Source organism: Zophobas morio, unplaced genomic scaffold (genome assembly GCF_036711695.1).
Source record: "Zophobas morio isolate AGI-343-1 ecotype UQ-CSIRO unplaced genomic scaffold, CSIRO_AGI_Zmor_V1 ptg000028l, whole genome shotgun sequence".
NCBI classification, from domain to species: domain Eukaryota; kingdom Metazoa; phylum Arthropoda; class Insecta; order Coleoptera; family Tenebrionidae; genus Zophobas; species Zophobas morio.
Genome location: NW_026972133.1, coordinates 5,759,467 through 5,777,714, shown reverse-complemented (window position 1 = coordinate 5,777,714; position 18,248 = coordinate 5,759,467). Strand labels below are relative to the sequence as shown.

The following is an 18,248-nucleotide window of genomic DNA, read 5'->3' as shown; positions in this document are numbered from 1 at the left end:
CAGTGACAAAAAATCAGGAAAAATAGTATAGGAAGAAAATTAAAAAGACGGAAATAACGATAAAATGAACTTTCCACAAAATACAGAAAGACAGACAGAAAAGAAAAGAGAAAGAAATAGAAATAAAAATAGACAAGAACGAAGAAAAACAGACACCGAGAAAGATAAACAGGAAGAAAAGCAAACAGAAAGAAAAATACCAAAAGAAAAATTATACAGACAGAGGAAGATAGCAAGAACACGGAAATGAAAAAGACAAAGATAAAATGACGAAAATAACAAGTGGAAAAGCATACGGAAAGAAATAAACACAGACAGAAACGAAGACAGAAAGAAAACAAAAAGTGCATATAATATAAAGAAACAAAAAGACGATAAAAAGGCAAGACTAAGGAACAACACAACGAAAAAATTAAAAAAGAAATACAGGAACAAATGGCAAAAAAAGATACAAAAAATATAGAATGAAACACGAAAAAAAGGTAAGAAGGAAAGAGTAAGACAAACGAAAATTAAAGAAACAGAGATAACAATAAAAAGAAGTTTCCGCAAAAGAAAGAAAGACAGACAGAAAAGAATAGATAAAAAAATAAAAATAAAAACGGGCAAGAATGAAGAAAAGCAGACACAGAGAAAGATAAACAGCGAGAAAATATATAGACAGAGGGGAAGATAGAAAGAAACACAGAAACGAAAAGACAAAGGAAAAACTACGAAAACGACAGAAAAACATCAGGGAAGAAACATAGAAAGACAGATAGAAACGAAGACATAAAGAAAACGGAAAGTAAAATATCGAGAAACAAAGACAAAAAGAATGACAGAAAATCATAGAAATAAAGATTAAAGGAAAGAAGACAGATAGAAAGATAGGGAGGAAGAATGAAAGGTTAAAAAAATAAAAAAGCAAGGAAAGATAGAAACAATAACAACGAAAAAGGAAAACAAAACGTAATATAGAAAGAAAGAAACAAATAGGAAGAAAAAATATAGACAAAGGGAACAATAAATACACAGAGATAAAGAATACGAAACCGAAAGGAAAACACAAAGAAACACGGAAATGAAAAAGACAAAAATAAAATTACGAAAATAGATAGAAAAATATGCGGGAAGAAACATATAAATCAGTTAGAAACGAAGACACAAAGAAAACAAAAAGTAAAACAGAAAAATAAAGTCAAAAAGAATAACAGATAGTAGGAAATCCAGAAAGAAACATAGAAATATAGAAATATAGAAAGAATCAAGGCCGAAAAAATACAAAAAAAATCAAAGAAATATACAATTAATAACAAGAAATAGAAATAAAAACAGGTAAGAATGAAGAAAAACAGACATAAAGAAAGATAAACAAGTGGAAAAGCAAACAAAAAAAAAACAAAAATACAAAAAGAAAAAATGAATGAAACATAGAAAGACAGACAGAAACGAAGACGGACAGAATAAAATCCGGAAAGAAATATCGAAATAAAGATTGACAGAAAACTCAGACAAATAGAAAGTCAGAGAGAAAGAAATAAAAGCCGAAAATACAAAAAAACAAAGAAAAATAGAAACAATAAAAAAGAAAAAGGAAAACAGAAAGAAATATAGAAATAAACACATAAAAACGGCACACAGAAACGAAGAGATGCACAAAAAGAAATCCAGAAAAAAAGGGATTGTATTGTAGTGTATATTTCAATTAGAAAAATTTTAAATCCTAGGAATTCTATAATATCAACGGTTTTAAGTAAGTGAATATATTCCAGGTGACTACTAATGATGAAAGCAAATTTTTGGGTTGGCAATGCTGAATAATTGGCAACAATATTAGGTCAGTTCGCACTTGTCAATTTTGACAAGAGCGTGTCTAAAAACCAATGAGAAGATGGCAGCTACTGCACTGGTGCCCAAAATTTGAATTTGACGTTAGGTGTGCCAACCTGACGAAAAAACACAAACATTAATGGTCACTGGGTAGTTGCTAATGAAATTTCCAATAATCCTTGAACTACAAATAAATAAAATTCATAAAATCTAACATTTTATTTTAATCCAGAGATACTATTAATGCTGGAGATAAAATTCTAATACTATTATTGTAATTTCCACCAAGGAAGTTTTATAAAAAATATATTGACCAACTTGGTTTCCAAAAATTGCATATTAATTTCGCATTTTTTCCAAATCCTTCCGCCACAAAAATCCACTCAATTTCGCCCCCCACATCCATCAGTCTCCGCATCGCCTCCCACGTCCACGCCGCCGTCTCCCGCCCCCTCCTCGCGCATCTCTCGCACCTCAACTCCCCCATTGTCCCCCGATCCAACTTCTCCCAATCCCCTAATGTCTGTTCCAAGTCCACTCTAGTTCTAGTTTAATCGAGCAAGTTTTAAGATACGATCATCCACGCACACCCCCATTTTTCCGCCCCCTCGCACCAATTAAAACGTAAATCCGCCCAAACCAGGCCAAATCGGGCCCTAAGATGCACGTTGCTTTTGTTACGATTTAATGGCCTGTTTACATGCCACTTGCATCTACATGTTTGTGACGTAAATGGAGGCGGAAATATCCTCTGGATTACGTTTACGGCGCATTCACATGACTTCTTATTGGAGCCGCGCTTAATTGAATGATCGTGCGGTTAATCAGCGACCTTGGCGAAATTTTTTCAATGTAATGGAGGCTTTAAAGTACACGAAAATGGAGATTTCCGCTAATGTTATTTTATTAGTGTCACATTGCAAATAGGAAATTCGTGTAGTACCCCCACCGAAAAGCGTGACGTCATTCGCAGAAGTGTGTGGTGCAGGAAGTGGTATGTAAACAACCGCACGTTTTTTTACGGTTGGCGCCACTGCGATTCATGGCGAACGATCAATCTTTTATATTCTTGGCGGATAGTGGTGGTAATGACCGCTGTATTTTTAATCGATTTGATTTGTGGACTTCCGGAGTGATTATGATTCAGTGTAAGAGAGTTATTGATATTCTGGTCGGCGGCGGCGATATTCTGTTATTTAATCGGCGGGGAGGTGCGTTTAAGTCCTTTGAGAATAAAAGGAAGAATGAGCGTGGTTGGGTGAAGTTGAGTAATCGGGTTTGAGTTTTGTTCGTAAGTTGGTAACCTTTATGTAGATAGGGGATGTAGAGCAGGAATACCAACGTGGAATGGAATAGGGACAAGTGTGGGTGGGTTTTTATGCGGAATTTTAAAATAAAGTGTCACGAAGGAGGACTACTGTGGATTTTAGGGGAATTTTAAAAGCACTAAAATCTTGAGTTTTCAGTTTTTAACAGCTCTAAAATAAGACTAACTCCTAATGATTTAACTAAAGATGATATTTAGAATTTGAAATTAAAAATTGGCAATTAAAATTAGGAACAGAACTAAAAATAAGGAAATTTGGACTCAGAAATTCAGTGTTGGAAATTTAAAACTGAGAACTGAATAATACTAAAAATCGGAATGGGAAATTTCGAACTAGAAATTGTCAACCGGAAATCTGATACTGAAAACTGGAAATTAACTACAAATTAAAAAATTTGGAAACTTGATTTGGGAATGAAAAATTAAGCAATGAAGTCCTGAATTGAAAATTTAAAACTGCTGGAAATTGGAACTTAAGAATTAATAAAGAGGCTGTCTTTCTTTTATTTTGTCATTGTTTCTGTCTTTCGGTTTTTTTTTTATGTTTTTGTTCTTTCATTCTTCCTCTCTGTCTTTCTATCTATCTTCTTTTTTTTTGTCAATCTTCATTTCTATGCTTCTTTCTGGATTTCTTTCTGCTGGCTTCGTGTCTGTCTGTCTCTATATGTTTCTTTCCCAATGTTTTTCCACCTGTCATTTTCGCCTTTTTTCATGTCCCAGTTTCTTTCTATTTTTGCCTTTTGCACATTCTTTCTTTTGGTGTTTTTCTTTGTTCCTTTTTGTTTGTCATTCTCCTTGCCTATATAATTTTTTGTGGTTTTCTTTCGGTTTTTTATTCTTTGTCTCTGTTTCTTTCTGTTTGCTTTTCTAATTTTCTCCCGGTCTATCTTTCACTCTATGTTTTTCTTACAGGCTGCCTCCTATTCTGCCTCTCTTATTTGTCTTCACTTCTATCTTTCCCTCTGTCTACCTTTTTATTTCTGTTTCTTTCTATATTTCTTTAATTGTTGTTTGTATTCTTTAAGCCTTGATTCTTTCACCCTGTCTTTCTGTATGTCTTCTTTTCTGTCAATCTTTATTTCTGTGTTACTTTCTGGATTTTCTACGATCTGTAATTTTTTTTGATTTTGTTTTTCTGTGTTTTACGTTTTGTTTTCTTTCCGCGTTGGTTCACATCTGATTTATATCTTTCTGTCTTTCCCTTTGTTTACATATATTTTCTTTTCGTGTTTTTGAATTTTTGGTTGTTTGTCTTTCTTTCTGCCTACATAATTTGTTTGTGTTTTCCTGCCGGTTTCTTATTCCTTATCTTCGCGTTTCTTCCTGTTTGCTTTTCTTTTTTCCCCCAGTCTACTTTTCTGTTTGTTTTTCTTACAGTATGTCTCCTTTTCTGTGTTTTCTTCTGCCTGCCTCACTTTTATTGTCCCTTGTGTCTATTTTTTTTCCATTCTTTTTTTCTTTCTTTCTTTCTTTGTATACTGAATATTGTTACTATGTTTTCTTGCTTTTTTTGTATTTTTTCAACTTTTTATTTTTTCTCCCTATCTTTCTGTTTGTCTTTTTTTCTGTGTTTTTTGGAAAGTTCTTTTTATTGTTATCTCTGTCTTTTTAATTTTCGTCTTCCTTAGTCTTCCCGTCTTACTTTTTTCCGCGTTTCGTGGTTTTGTGGTTTTTTGTCATCGTATTTCTGCTTTTTTAGTTTTTTTCGTTTTTTCTTTTCTTCTTCTTACCTTTTTGTCGTCTTCTTTTCCTGTCATTCTTGTTATGCTTGTTTCTTTGTGTTACATGTACTTTCTATGTTTCTGTCCAGATATTTTTTCACCTGTCATTTTTCTAAATTTATCTTTGTCTTTTTCATTTCAATGTATCTTGCTATCTTTCTTTTGTCTTTTCTGTCTGTCCTTCTTTTAGTGTTTTATGGAAAGTTCTGTTTATTGTTATCTCTGTCTTTTTAATTTTCGTCCTTCTAAGTCTTCTTGTCTTTCCTTTTTTTTCGTGGTTCTTGTTTCTGTATTTCTGCTTTTTTAGTTTTTCGTTTTTCCGTTCCTCCTCTTTGCCTTTTTAACGTCTTCTGTTCTGCCGTTTTTTTTTTTTGTATTACATGTGCTTTTTGTTTTTTTTTCTGTCTTCGTTTCTGTATGTTTTTCTATGTTTCTTTCCGTATGTTTTTCCACCTGTCATTTTCGTAGTTTTATCTTTGTCTTTTTCATTTCCGTGCATCTTGCTATCTTCCTCCCTGTCTATATAATATTTTTTTGGTATTTTTCTTTCTGTTTTGTTTTCTCCCTGTTTATCTTTCTGTGTGTCTGTTTTTCTTCATTGTTGTCTCTGTCTTTTTAATTTTCGTCTTTTCTTCTGTCCACCTTTCTTCTTTCCGTGTTTCTTCCTATATTTTTTGTAATTTTCTTTGTCATTGTTTCTCTATTTTACTTTTTTTTATTGTCTGTTTTTTTCATTCTGTCTTATTTTTCTGTCAATCGTTATTTCTATGTTCCTTTCTCGATTTCTTTCTGCCTATCATTCTTTTTATTTTTGTTTCTCCGTATTTTACTTTGTTTTCTTTCTGTCTTCGTTTTTATTTGTCTTTCTTTGTGCCGTCTTCTTTGTCGATATAATTTTTCCTTCGGTATTTCTCCTTGTTTATTTCTATTTGTTATTTTTTTGTGTTTTCCTTTTAGATTATTATGTTTTGTCTCTCTCTTTTTTTCTGTTTGCTTTTCTTTCTGTCTATCTTTCACTGTGGCTGTTTTTCTTACTGTCTGTTTCCCTTTTTGTATTTTCTTTTGACTCTTTTGCGTTCTGTTTGTCTTCGTTTCTGCCTATTTTTATTTCTCTTTCTTTCTGGATTCCCTTCCGTCTTTCTCTTTCATGGTCTTTGTTGTTGTTTTTTTTTAGCTTTTCATTCTGTTCCTCTACCTTTCTATTCGTCTTCTTTTCCTATAATTCTTTATTTTTTTAATTTCTACTTGTCGTTTTAGTAAGTTTATCTCCATTGTTTTCATTTCCGTGTTCTTTTGTGCCCTCGTTCGTTTTATTGTTGTTTCTCTATTTTAACCGTTGTTTTCTTTCTGTGAGTCTTTGTTTCTGTCTCCTCTGTCTACATATTTTTTCTTTTAGTGTTCCACTTTATATTTGTTTCTGATCATCATTCTCATTGCCAAAGTAATTATTTTGTGTTTTCGTTAATTAAATACTTATTATATTTTGTAGGATTCTCGAGATCTTTTAATACCGAGTACAATTCAATCTATTGAATTAGATGCTTCAAATTTCCTAAATTTTTATTTATTTTAATCATAACCATGTGACGGCTTTAACAGGTTGGTAAGATAAGCCGCTCTGTTGTCTAGTGGTCAAGGCCTGGCAAGTGGGAGATGTGTGGTTTGATTCCCACCGGTGCAGCAAACATTTTTCTTCGCTTACCTACAACCACATAGAAATTTTTTGCAACGAAAACTCAAACGATTAAAACTCAACAACTTTATTCACATAGAACAACAACAAAAACAGTCTTGCTACAATTTAACGTATCGCACAGTCGCCGTAAACCCATTAGTACCATCGGCGCTGTACTTGACAATCCTCACCAGCCCATCGGGTTGTAGTACCTTGTATTCTCCCTGTACGTTATCTCCGTTTCTGGTTTCTCTATGAATCTGTCGATTCAGATTTAATGGGTCTTCCACCCCATACGAATACAGATAGTCTGGCGTCGCCACATAGTCCAGAGTATATCCTTGGTTGGGGTAGCGCCTAGGTACTACCACCTCGCGGATGTTCCCACTCACTGGTCCGCTAAATTTGTGGTATGAGTAGCTGCCGTCGTCTTCGGCGAAAACTAAATGTACGATGGGTATGATCTGAAAATGGGTGTTTTGATGATGGTACTACTAATATTAGGGAAAGACGGTACTTACGAAGAACCAAAGAGTCGTCATTGCTGCAAGTGTTAACTAAATCGTTGCTACAACAACTGGTACTTTTATACTTCTTTGTCGTTGTGTAATTTCGGTGGTGTTGCATTCGCCGATTTTTGCTTTTATTTTTTTGCGAAATCTTGTGGACGAGTGTGATAAGACATGTTATCTAATTGATGGAATGTTTCGTGTGGTTTAATGAGTCAGTCGGTGGCTTGAGTTGCGGTCAGACTATTCGGGTATGACAGTTCTATTAAATAGAGCCCGAATTTCATTACCGAGTTCGAATTTTAAATCCGGAGCATTCCGGTAACGCCGGAAATTTCTCACGCAGTGTTTTTCTCACTCGTCTATCTATAAATCCGCAATTCCTCACACTCACATAAACTTCCAGCTCCGCTAAGCAGATGTAGATTACCGATATCGACTTGCCGCCGGAACATCTCCCGAATATATTGTGTTATGTATTTTCACGTCGCATCGCCCCGGATTCTTCCGGGATCCTCCGGCGGCGTACACATCCAGCGGAAATCGCGCGTGAAAAGGATAAACGTTACTCATCGCCGCCATTTAGATAGCGGAAAATTAAATGAAAAAGAAAAACGCGCAAAGTTATTGCCCCGAACTTGCCTCGCCTCCGACGCAACCAACAACTTTGCGATTTCGTCGAAATTTTAATCTCTCGAGATACGAACACGCACAAGCCGCGATATGGGCATGAAATGTTGGCCGGTTCGTGTGCATATGCATTGCTTCCTGTCCTCGTGAATCACGCTGTCGGCAATAAAACGTACACTAAACCGTATTACGTAATTCGGAGTTGCTTTTTTCGTTGGATGTTTTCCGTGCCGAGTGTTCGGTAAATTGCGCCGTGTCGCCGGAAGTGACAGCAAATTCAAGATGCGGCGGATCTAATGGGGGCGGCGTCGGTGTCGCTGATAATTGGTTTATTGATCGGGGGATTAGGGATGCCTGTTTTGATTGGGGGGGCGGGTGGGCGGATATTGGCTTAAAATAGAAGCTTTATCCTATTATCGGGTCAGGAATAAATATATAATAGAGTCGCTGGGCAGGGAATAGAGTTGTTATTTCGTGGAGGAAACTAGGTTTGTTGGGGGGTTTCGCTGGCGAAATTTGGATCTCGGTGGACCGGTGGGTTAAAGTTGGTGGATCGATTAAGACAGCGGGCGAAATTTTGCGTTAGTGTGGCTAGAAATGGAGAAATTGTGCGATAGGACTTTTGAAAATCAGGTTGGTTTTTTTATTTAATGGTAGATGTCGAAGATCTGGCCCAATTGGTCATTCTTTGGGTTCTCTTGCCTTTCTGTTTTCAGTTTTCGCTATATTGCTTGTCTCTGTCTTTTTTTTCCTCAATATTTCTTTTGTGTTTCTTTCTGTATCCCTTTGTGCACTGTTTTTCTGTTTGTCATTTTTTCCATCTTTATTTCGACTTTTTCATTTTCGTCTTTCTTTCATTGTCCCTTTCTGTCATTCTGTGCTTTTCTTTATGTCTCTTGCTGTATTTATTCCTCCATTCCTTTCTATTTTTGCGTTTCTTTTTATTGTTTTGATCTTTATTTTTATGGTCTTCTACTTGTCCGGTTTTCCTTTTGTGTTTTTCCGAATGTTTTCCGATCTGTAATTTTTTGAAATTCGTTCTCTGTACTTTTCTTTTGTCATTCTTTCTGTCTTTTCTACATTTTTTTGTCGTTCTTGTCCCTGTTTCTGTCTTCCTTTCTTCCCTTCTACTTTTTCTGTCTATTTCTCTTTATTCCTTTCTGTTTTTTGTCTGTCTTCCCCTCTCTGTCCTTTTCATGCCTTTTTTCTTTCAAAATTCCCTCCTTTCTTTCCCATTTCCCGATTTTGCGAGTTTTCGATTTTTTTATTTTTCGACTTTTCATTATTCGAATTCCCAACTTTTCTTTTTTCTCAATTTTTAGATATTTCGATATTTCGGTTTTTTAATTTTCGATATTTGATTTTAAATTTTAGACTTGTGGATTTTCGATTTTCGATTTTCCAATTACATAACGATTTTTCAAATTTCTGTTGTTTTATTTTTCGATTTTTCAAGTTTTTGATTTTCGACTAGTAGAATTTTCAACTGTTTTACTTTTCGATTTTTCGATGTCTCAAATTCTTTCCATTTCTCGATTTTTAAATTTTTCGATTTTTCGAATTTTTAGTTTTTCGATATTTGAATTGTCAATCTTTTTACTTTTCGAGTGTTCGATTTCTTAATTTTCCAATTCTGCTTTTTTCTAGTTTCCAATTTTCGAATTTTCCACTATTTCGGTTTTCGATTTTTTGATTTTTCGATTTTCGATTTTGCAGTTTCTCGACTTTTCGATTTTTCGATATTCGAATTTTCAATTATTTTACTTTTCGATTTTTGGATTTCTCGATTTTTCCACTTCCCGATTTTTCGAGTTTTGAATTTTTTGATTTTTCAATTTTTCATTGTTCGAATTCCCAACTTTTTTATTTCACGATTTTTTGAATTTCAATTGTTTTATTTTTCGATTTTTCAAGTTTTTGATTTTCGACTAGTAGAATTTTCAATTGTTTTGCTTTTAGATTTTTCGATTTCTCAAATTCTTTCCATTTTTCGATTTTTCAATTTTTCGATTTTTCGATTTTTGATTTTTCGATTTTTGATTTTTCGAATTTTCGACTTTTCCATGCTTCAAAATTTGGACACTTCAGTTTTTACTCTTTCGTTTTTTCGGTTTCCCGACTTTTCGATTTTTCGAATTTTTAGTTTTTCGATATTTGAATTGTCATTGTTTTTACTTTTCGAGGGTTCAATTTCTCAATTTTCCAATTCTACTTTTTTTCTAGTTTCCAATTTTCGAATTTTCCACTATTTCGGTTTTCGATTTTTTGATTTTTCGATTTTCGATTTTTCAACTCTTCCATTTTTCGATGTTTCAATTTTTTTAATTTTAGATTTTTGTATTTTTCGATTTATCGAGTTTCCGATTTTATTATTCAATTTTCGACTATTCGACTATTCGAACTGTGTCACTTTTTGAGTTTTCGATTACTCAATTTTTTAATTTTTTAATTTTTCATTTTTCGATTCGATTTTTGATTTTTCATTTTTTTTAGATTTATCGACTTTTCGATTTTAGAATTTTCGAATTTTCGATTTTTCGTTTTTACAGTTTCTCGACTTTTCGATTTTTCGATATTCGAATTTTCAATTATTTTCTCGATTTTTGTATTATTCGATTTTTTCACTTTCCGATTTTTCGAGTTTTGAATTTTTTGATTTTTCCATTTTTCATTGTTCGAATTCCCAACTTTTTTATTTCACGATTTTTCGAATTTCAATTGTTTTATTTTTCGATTTTTCAAGTTTTTGATTTTCGACTAGTAGAATTTTCAATTGTTTTACTTTTCGATTTTTCGATTTCTCAAATTCTTTCCATTTTTCGATTTTTCAATTTTTCGATTTTTGATTTTTCGAATTTTCGACTTTTCCATGCTTCAAAATTTAGACACTTCAGTTTTTACTCTTTCGTTTTTTCGGTTTCCCGACTTTTCGAATTTTTAGTTTTTCGATATTTGAATTGTCATTCTTTTTATTTTTCGAGTGTTCGATTTCTCAATTTTCCAATTCTACTTTTTTCTAGGTTCCAATTTTCGAATTTTCCACTATTTCGGTTTTCGATTTTTTGATTTTTCGATTTTCGATTTTTCAAATCTTCCATTTTTCGATGTTTCAATTTTTTTAATTTTAGATTTTTGTATTTTTCGATTTATCGAGTTTCCGATTTTATTATTCGATTTTCGACTATTCGACTATTCGAACTGTGTCACTTTTTGAGTTTTCGATTACTCAATTTTTTAATTTTTTAATTTTTCATTTTTCGATTCGATTTTTGATTTTTCATTTTTTTAGATTTATCGACTTTTCGATTTTAGAATTTTCGAATTTTCGATTTTTCGTTTTTGCAGTTTCTCGACTTTTCGATTTTTCGATATTCGAATTTTCAATTATTTTTCTCGATTTTTGGATTATTCGATTTTTTCACTTCCCGATTTTTCGAGTTTTGAATTTTTTGATTTTTCCATTTTTCATTGTTCGAATTCCCAACTTTTTTATTTCACGATTTTTCGAATTTCAATTGTTTTAATTTTCGATTTTTGAAATTTTTGATTTTCGACTAGTAGAATTTTCAATTGTTTGACTTTTCGATTTTTCGATTTCTCAAATTCTTTCCATTTTCCGATTTTTCAGTTTTTCAATTTTCGATTTTTCGACTTTTGATTTTTCGATTTTCGACTTTTCCATGCTTCAAAATTTAGACACTTCAGTTTTTACTCTACCGTTTTTTCTGTTTCTCGACTTTTCGATTTTTACTATTTTCGATTTTTCGAATTTTTAGTTTTTCGATATTTGAATTGTCAATCTTTTTACTTTTCGAGTGTTCGATTTCTCAATTTTCCAATTCTACTTTTTTCTAGTTTCCAATTTTCGAATTTTCCACCATTTCGTTTTTCGATTTTTTGATTTTTCGATTTTCGATTTTTCGATTTTCGATTTTTTACATCTTCCATTTTTCGATGTTTCAATTTTTTTAATTTTAGATTTTTGTATTTTTCGATTTCTCGAGTTTCCGATTTTATTATTCGATTTTCGACTATTCGACTATTCGAACTGTTTCACTTTTTGAGTTTTCGAATACTCAATTTTTCAAATTTTTTCATTTTTCGATTCGATTTTTGATTTTTCGTTTTTTTAGATTTCTCGACTTTTCGATTTTAGGATTTTCGAATTTTCGATTTTTCGTTTTTGCAGTTTCTCGACTTTTCGATTTTTCGATATTCGAATTTTCAATTATTTTACTTTTCGATTTATCGGTTTTTCGATGTAATGTAATGTTTACTATTAACGCTTAATATACCTTTACATAGATTTATATATACCTAAAATTCGATATTTCGATATATCGAATAGGAAGTTTCGATATTTCAATTTTTTAATTTTCGATTTTTCGAAATTAATTTTCATATTTTTGGATTTTCAAATTTCGAATTTTCAATTTTCCGATTATCGGTTTTACGAATTTTCGATTTTCCGAATTTCAATTTTTCGATTTTTTTATTTTTCCAGTCTTCGATTTTTCACTAATCGAATTTTCAATTGTATGTATTATTTTTCAATTTTTCAAATTCTTTCCATTTTTCCGCTTTTTAATATTCCGATTTTTTGTTTTTTTTGTTTTTTTGCAATTTCTTGGGTTTCTTGGATCTCTTGGATTTTGTGGATTTCTTGGATTTTTTGGGTTTCTTCAATTTCTTCGAGTTCTTTGGGTTCTTCGATTTCTTGGATTTCTTGGATTTCTTGGATTTCTTCGATTTCTTTTATTTCTTGGATTTCTTGGATTTTTTGGATTTCTTGAATTTTTTGGGTTTCTTGGTTCTCTGCAATTTCTTGGTTTTCTTGAAATTTTTGGACTCCTTGGTTTTCTGTAATTTCTTCGATTTCTTAGATTCCTTGCATTTCTTGGATTTCTTCGATTTCTTGGATTTCTTGTATTTCTTGAATTTTTTGGATTTCTTGGTTTTCTTGGTTTTCTGCAAATTCTTGGATTTCTTGAATTTCTTTGAATTCCTTGGTTTTCTGAAATTTCTTCGATTTCTGGGATTTCTTGCGTTTCATGTATTTCTTATATTTCTTGGATTTCTTGGAATTTTTTGCATTTCTTGGTTTTCTGCAATTTTTTGGATTCCCTGGATTTCTTGGACTTCATGGATTTCTTCGATTTCTTGGACTTCTTGGGTTTCTTCGATTTTTTGGATTTCCTCGATTTCTTTGATTTTTTCGATTTCTTCGATTTCTTCGATTTCTTGGATTTTTTGGATTTCTTGATTTTTTTGGATTTCTTGGTTTTCTGCAATTTCTTGGATTTCTTGGATTTTTTGGATTCCTTGTATTTCTTGTATTTGTTGGATTTCTTAGATTTCTTGAATTTTTTGAATTTCTTGTTTTTTTGCAATTTCTTGGATTTCTTGGATCTCTTGGATTTTGTGGATTTCTTGAATTTTTTGGATTTCTTGGTTCTCTGCAATTTCTTGGATTTCTTGAATTTTTTGGACTCCTTGGTTTTCTGTAATTTCTTCGATTTCTTAGATTCCTTGCATTTCTTGGATTTCTTCGATTTCTTCGATTTCTTGGATTTCTTGTATTTCTTGAATTTTTTGGATTTCTTGGTTTTCTTGGTTTTCTGCAATTTCTTGGATTTCTTGAATTTCTTTGAATTTCTTGGTTTTCTGAAATTTCTTCGATTTCTGGGATTTCTTGCGTTTCTTGTATTTCTTATATTTCTTGGATTTCTTGGAATTTTTTGCATTTCTTGGTTTTCTGCAATTTTTTGGATTCCTTGGATTTCTTGGACTTCATGGATTTCTTGGATTTCTTGGACTTCTTGAATTTCTTGGATTTTTTGGATTTCCTCGATTTCTTTGATTTTTTCGATTTCTTCGATTTCTTCGATTTCTTGGATTTCGTGGATTTTTTGGATTTCTTGATTTTTTTGGATTTCTTGTTTTTTTTGCAATTTCTTGGATTTCTTGGATCTCTTGGATTTCTTGGATTTTTTGGATTTCTTCAATTTCTTCGAGTTCTTCTAGTTCTTCGATTTCTTGGATTTCTTGCATTTCGTGGATTTATTCGATTTCTTGGATTTCTTGGATTTCTTGAATTTTTTGGATTCCTTGGTTTACTGCAATTTCTTCGATTTCTTCGATTTGTTGAATTTCTTGGATTTCGTGGATTTCTTGGATTTCTTGGATTTCTTGCATTTCTTGGATTTCTTGGATTTCTCGATTTTTCAGGTTTTTAATTTTTCGATTTTTCAATTTTTCGATTTTCAGTTTCTAGATTTTGGATTCTTCGATTTTCCATCAGATAAATTTTTTTTTCTTTATATCTCTTGCTGTATTTCTTCCTCCATTCCTTTCTATTTTTGTGTTTTGCTTCTTTCTTTGTCCTCATGTTTCTTTTTGTCTATCTTTTTCTACATCTCTATTTTTGTCTGTCTATATTTCTCTTTCCTTCTGGACATTTTCTGTAATTTTTAATCAAATTCGTTTTTTTTTTCTATCTTTTGTTATAATTTCATGGTTGTTTCTGTCTCCTTTTCTATATTTTTTGTGTTTTTCTTTTAGTTTTTCATTCTTTGACCCTGGTTATCCTTCTTTCTATCTTTGTTTTTATCTTTATGTTTGTCTATGTTTTTTCTGTCCGTTTTTTGTCTTACTCCCACACTCTTTTCATTTTTCAGTTTCTTTTTATTTTCTTTTTATTGTTTTTATCTTTATTTTTATGGTCTTTTACTTGTCTGGTTTTTCTTTTGTTGTTTCAGAATGTTTTTCTATCTGTATTTTTTTTAATTTTTTCTCTGTACTTTTTGTTAGTCATTCTTTCAGTCTTTGCTTTTGTCTTTTCTTTTGTCTTTTCTTTATTTTTAGTCGTCTTTGTCCCCGATTCTATCTTCCTTTCTTTGCTCCTACTTTTTCTGTTTATTTTTTTTTTCTCTTTCTTCCTTTCTGTTTTTGCCTGTCTTCCTCTCTCTGTCTTTTTCATGCCTTCTTTCTTCCAATTTTTCCTTTTGTCTCTATTTTTTCTTTGATGTTTTTCTTTGTTTTTTGTTCCGGTTGTCATTCTCGCGTCTAAGTATTATTTTGTGTTTTCTTTTGATCTTTTATTCTTTGTCTCTGTCTTTCTTTCTTCTTTGATTTTCTTACTGTCTGTCTTCCTTTCTATATAATCTCTTGTTTGTTATACTTCGTGTCTATGTTTATTTCTGTTTCTCCCTAGATTTCATTCTGTCTGCCTTTCTTCCCGTGTTGTTCCGAATTTTTATTTTTATCTTTATCTTTTTAATTTTCATCTTTTTTTTCTTTTTCTGTCATTGTTCCTGTCTTTCTTTCTGTTTTTTGTGTCTCTTCAGCCTTTTTTCTGGATTTCTTTCTATCTGTCATTCTTTTATCTTTGTTTCTGTTTTTTTCATCTGAATTTTTTTCAATCTATCTCTGTTTGTTCCTGTGTATTTTTCTTACACATTTTTAAGTTCTTTGTCGATTTTTATTCTTTTTTATTTTATTTTTGTGTTTTTTAATTCCCGTGTTTTCTGTGTCTTTCTTTTTCTATGTCGTTTCGATAATTTTCGATGTCTCATTTTAGAATTTTTTGCTCTATGTATATTTTGTTTTCGTGTTTTTCTTAGTCTTCCTTTCTAGTTAAATATTTTTTTCATTAAGTGTTTCTCTCTGTGTTTTTGTTTGCCATTTTTTCTGTCTTTCTATCTTCTTTCATTTTTTGTCCCTATCTCGCTTTCTGTCTTTCTCTCTCTGTTTTTGTCTTTAAACTGTCTTTTTTTGTCTCTTTTCGAATTTCTTTCTGTTTGTTTTCATGTGCATGGTTTTTCTGGATTTCACTTTATCTGTCATTCTTTTTATCTGTTTTTTCTTTTTCTTTTTCTCTGTCATGTCTGTCTGTCTCTCTAACCCCCTCCCCCCAACTGTTTCATATTATTGGATCTACATAATAAAACCTTAGAAATATGTATTAATGACTGAGTCTGTTGGCAATTCTGGATTTTTAGTTGAAATTGAATCATGATGTTTTCTATACTTTTCGGTTGTCAGCTGTCAAGATTAACATTGTTGACATTTTTAATTTGCAAACTGTATCCAAAACATAACCTGAATTTATTGCATGTTACGATTGACATATCTGTCAGACAATTACTTCCGTGGTGCCAACATAAACGCAAGAAAGTTCATATTTTTGTTTAAAAAGTATTGCCAACAGACAGTTAATTCAGATCACATTCTTCACTTTATAAAATCCGAGTATATTAAACGCTTCTTTGCTTAAAGTAATTCTCGTTTCAGGTTTTCTAACTTTATAGATTTCTAAATTAAAACCGCATTTCAAACTTCGCCCTCGTGCCACAACAGCGATTTTATCCCACTCGTGACGTAAATATCTGTTAAAATCTGACACGAACGCTCCCCTGCCCACCTTTCCGCATTTTTAATTGAATATGATTTCCCGAGCGCGAGCCCTCAAGCAATCACACAACTACGAAAAACCGCAAATTTAGACTCCCCTTAGAACAATAAATCCCTCCAGCCACCCCTCGGCGGCGCGTCCGCGCCCCCTCGAAATCGCTACTAAATTTGCTCACCTCTTCCCCATAAAACAAAACGTTTTCAATATATTTAAAGTATGCAGGATATCGGAAAAGCGTCACATCAATAATGCACACTACACGCCGCATTCTATTTTAAACAGTGCGAACTCCGCTTTGAGAAATATTCAATTCCAATTTCGACAGCCTTGAAACAATCGTAAAAAACAAAGGACTTGTGTAACGTATGGGAAATGATTTGCATAAAATTGCATATTTTAGGGACAACAATGTTTATTGTAATCTGGGAAAATTTACATTTTTATGGTTAGTGGTGATAGAGGAGAGGTACCGGAACGGGTACTGCAATTTTTTTGGGGGCGGGGTGCGTGGAGTGGCCGCGGGTCACGATGGCGTTGAAGCCGCTTTTGCCGTCGTCTTGGTACTGCACTTTGCGGAGAGTACCGTCGGGCTCGATTAGGGAGTACTCGCCTTTGACCACGTCGCCGTCGCGCTCTTCTGCTTGTTCTTTAATGTCGCCGGTTTGGTCGTCTTTCACGCCGTACTCGAAGTGGTACTTTGGGTAGGCCTGTGGAAGAGGGTGCTTGGTAGTGGTACTAAATGGGAGAGGTACTCACCGCCGGGTCTTCTTTGACGATTGCTGGGGTTAACTGGGTCCCGTAGTCGATGGGATAGGCCCAGGATGCCGCTAGGGACACTACTAACAGGAGTACCTAGAAACGAAGAGTGAGTGGTGGTACTACTGTAGATGGACATACCTTATGCATTTTGTCTATAGGTGCACTAGTGCATTGAGAGAAAATCTTCGTATTTATAGGAAGAGGGGTGCTCCCCTCTTAGCGTAGTACCGGTGACTTTGATTAGTACTTTGGACTCAAATTCGGGTTGTCTGGATGATTTTCATTCAATCCTCGATTGTCTTTCAATTTTTGCAAAATTTCTGTCTTTAGTTTGTGTCGAAATTAAAAAAAAAAAAAAAATGTTAAAAATGTTATAGAGTTTTCTTTTATCTACTAATCACTTCATTGGCAAAACCTTCTTACGCAACCGCTTATCTTTTATCTGCAGGTCCTTGCATTGTTGTCGATTTGTTTACATATTTGTTTACATCCAACTTCCCGTCCTTGCGCCTCGTGAAAGCGGGATTACGTGATCCTGCGACAAGAATCTAAGAATCTCGTCCTGCGAGAAAGTCGGGCGATTTTTATTCGGCAAATTGGATGGGTTATGGCGTAATCGCAGCGACTGGGGCACTCGGAATTTCCACATTCTCGGATTTTTATGGCCACTTTTTGCATATCGGAGGAAACCGCTTTCAATTTGCGCTTTCATTAAAGTGGAAAGCGCGGCGTGAGGTAACGGGGACCGGTTTTTCAACACTCGGTATGGGGGTGGAGCTTGCGGTCTCTGGGGTTCTTGGAAAAATGTTAACTGAATTGGCGTTGTTTTCATTGTGTGTAGTGTTGGTTGCCTACACGCAAAATATTGTTTTTGATCTAAGAGCTGGAATTCTGAAATATTTTGACTTTAAAATGACTGCATTTGTAGTGTTTTTAAGAAAAAATAATAATAATAAATGATTTAACGATGTGTACTGTCGTTCTTGACGTAACGGTGCCATCTTCAAGATTGACAGGTTAGAAATCGAGGAGAAAATAATCACACAGTACAAATAAAATTGCGAAGAAATAACTGAATTAATTTTTTTTTCATTTAGAAATGCAATATTTTGTTCGGAAAACTAAAATCATAAGATAATTTGCGTCGACAATACCATGCATAGATTCTACTGTACTAACTCTGGTATAGTTGGTTGCCTATGTCTGTCATAAAACAATTGACAAAATGTTGAGGTACAATTCTTGTTTGTCTAGAATTTAGAATTTACAGCAAGGGTTAATATTTGTTTAATAACCACCGAACGGATATTTGATGATGTTTGAACCATTTTCTGAACTGGTGTTTATCCATACCTGTTTGAATTTTGAACTCGATATGCTTTTTCTCATTTAATCTTTTCTA

General features: G+C 33.0%; 3 protein-coding genes across 4 annotated transcripts in view; 1 reads left to right on the top strand and 2 right to left on the bottom strand.

Annotated features, from left to right (window-relative positions):
• Positions 1-6,654: 6,654 nt before the first annotated feature.
• On the bottom strand, positions 6,655-7,691 carry LOC135137063 (cuticle protein 8-like). Its single transcript, XM_064066601.1, has 2 exons — positions 7,057-7,691; positions 6,655-6,999 (listed from the first exon to the last, which is right to left on the bottom strand). The coding sequence occupies exons 1-2, from the start codon at positions 7,075-7,077 to the stop codon at positions 6,655-6,657; spliced, it is 366 nt and encodes a 121-aa protein (XP_063922671.1). The 5' UTR covers positions 7,078-7,691.
• A 392-nt stretch (positions 7,692-8,083) lies between these two features.
• The window catches only part of LOC135137076 (larval cuticle protein 16/17-like), a 28,123-nt gene continuing 17,958 nt past the window's right edge, over positions 8,084-18,248 (top strand). The window contains exon 1 of one of the 2 annotated variants that reach the window (XM_064066616.1): positions 8,084-8,307. In XM_064066616.1, coding sequence (XP_063922686.1) covers positions 8,272-8,307 — 36 coding nt within the window. In that variant the 5' untranslated portion in view covers positions 8,084-8,271. Of the gene's footprint in view, positions 8,308-16,884; positions 16,953-18,248 lie in introns of those variants that run through there. The other variant, XM_064066618.1, reaches the window with a different exon arrangement.
• Positions 16,533-17,194, bottom strand: LOC135137077 (cuticle protein 8-like). The gene is made up of 3 exons (XM_064066620.1): positions 16,985-17,194; positions 16,844-16,939; positions 16,533-16,794 (listed from the first exon to the last, which is right to left on the bottom strand). The coding sequence occupies exons 1-3, from the start codon at positions 16,991-16,993 to the stop codon at positions 16,534-16,536; spliced, it is 366 nt and encodes a 121-aa protein (XP_063922690.1). The 5' UTR covers positions 16,994-17,194; the 3' UTR covers position 16,533.

Excerpts from the sequence above, each read along its gene's own strand:
- LOC135137063 (XM_064066601.1), bottom strand. The coding sequence starts at position 7,077 with ATGACGACTCTTTGGTTCTTC. Across the intron at positions 7,000-7,056 it reads TGACGACTCTTTGGTTCTTC|ATCATACCCATCGTACATTT; the intron begins GTAAGTACCGTC and ends ACCCATTTTCAG.
- LOC135137077 (XM_064066620.1), bottom strand. Across the intron at positions 16,795-16,843 it reads TCGTCAAAGAAGACCCGGCG|GCCTACCCAAAGTACCACTT; the intron begins GTGAGTACCTCT and ends CCTCTTCCACAG.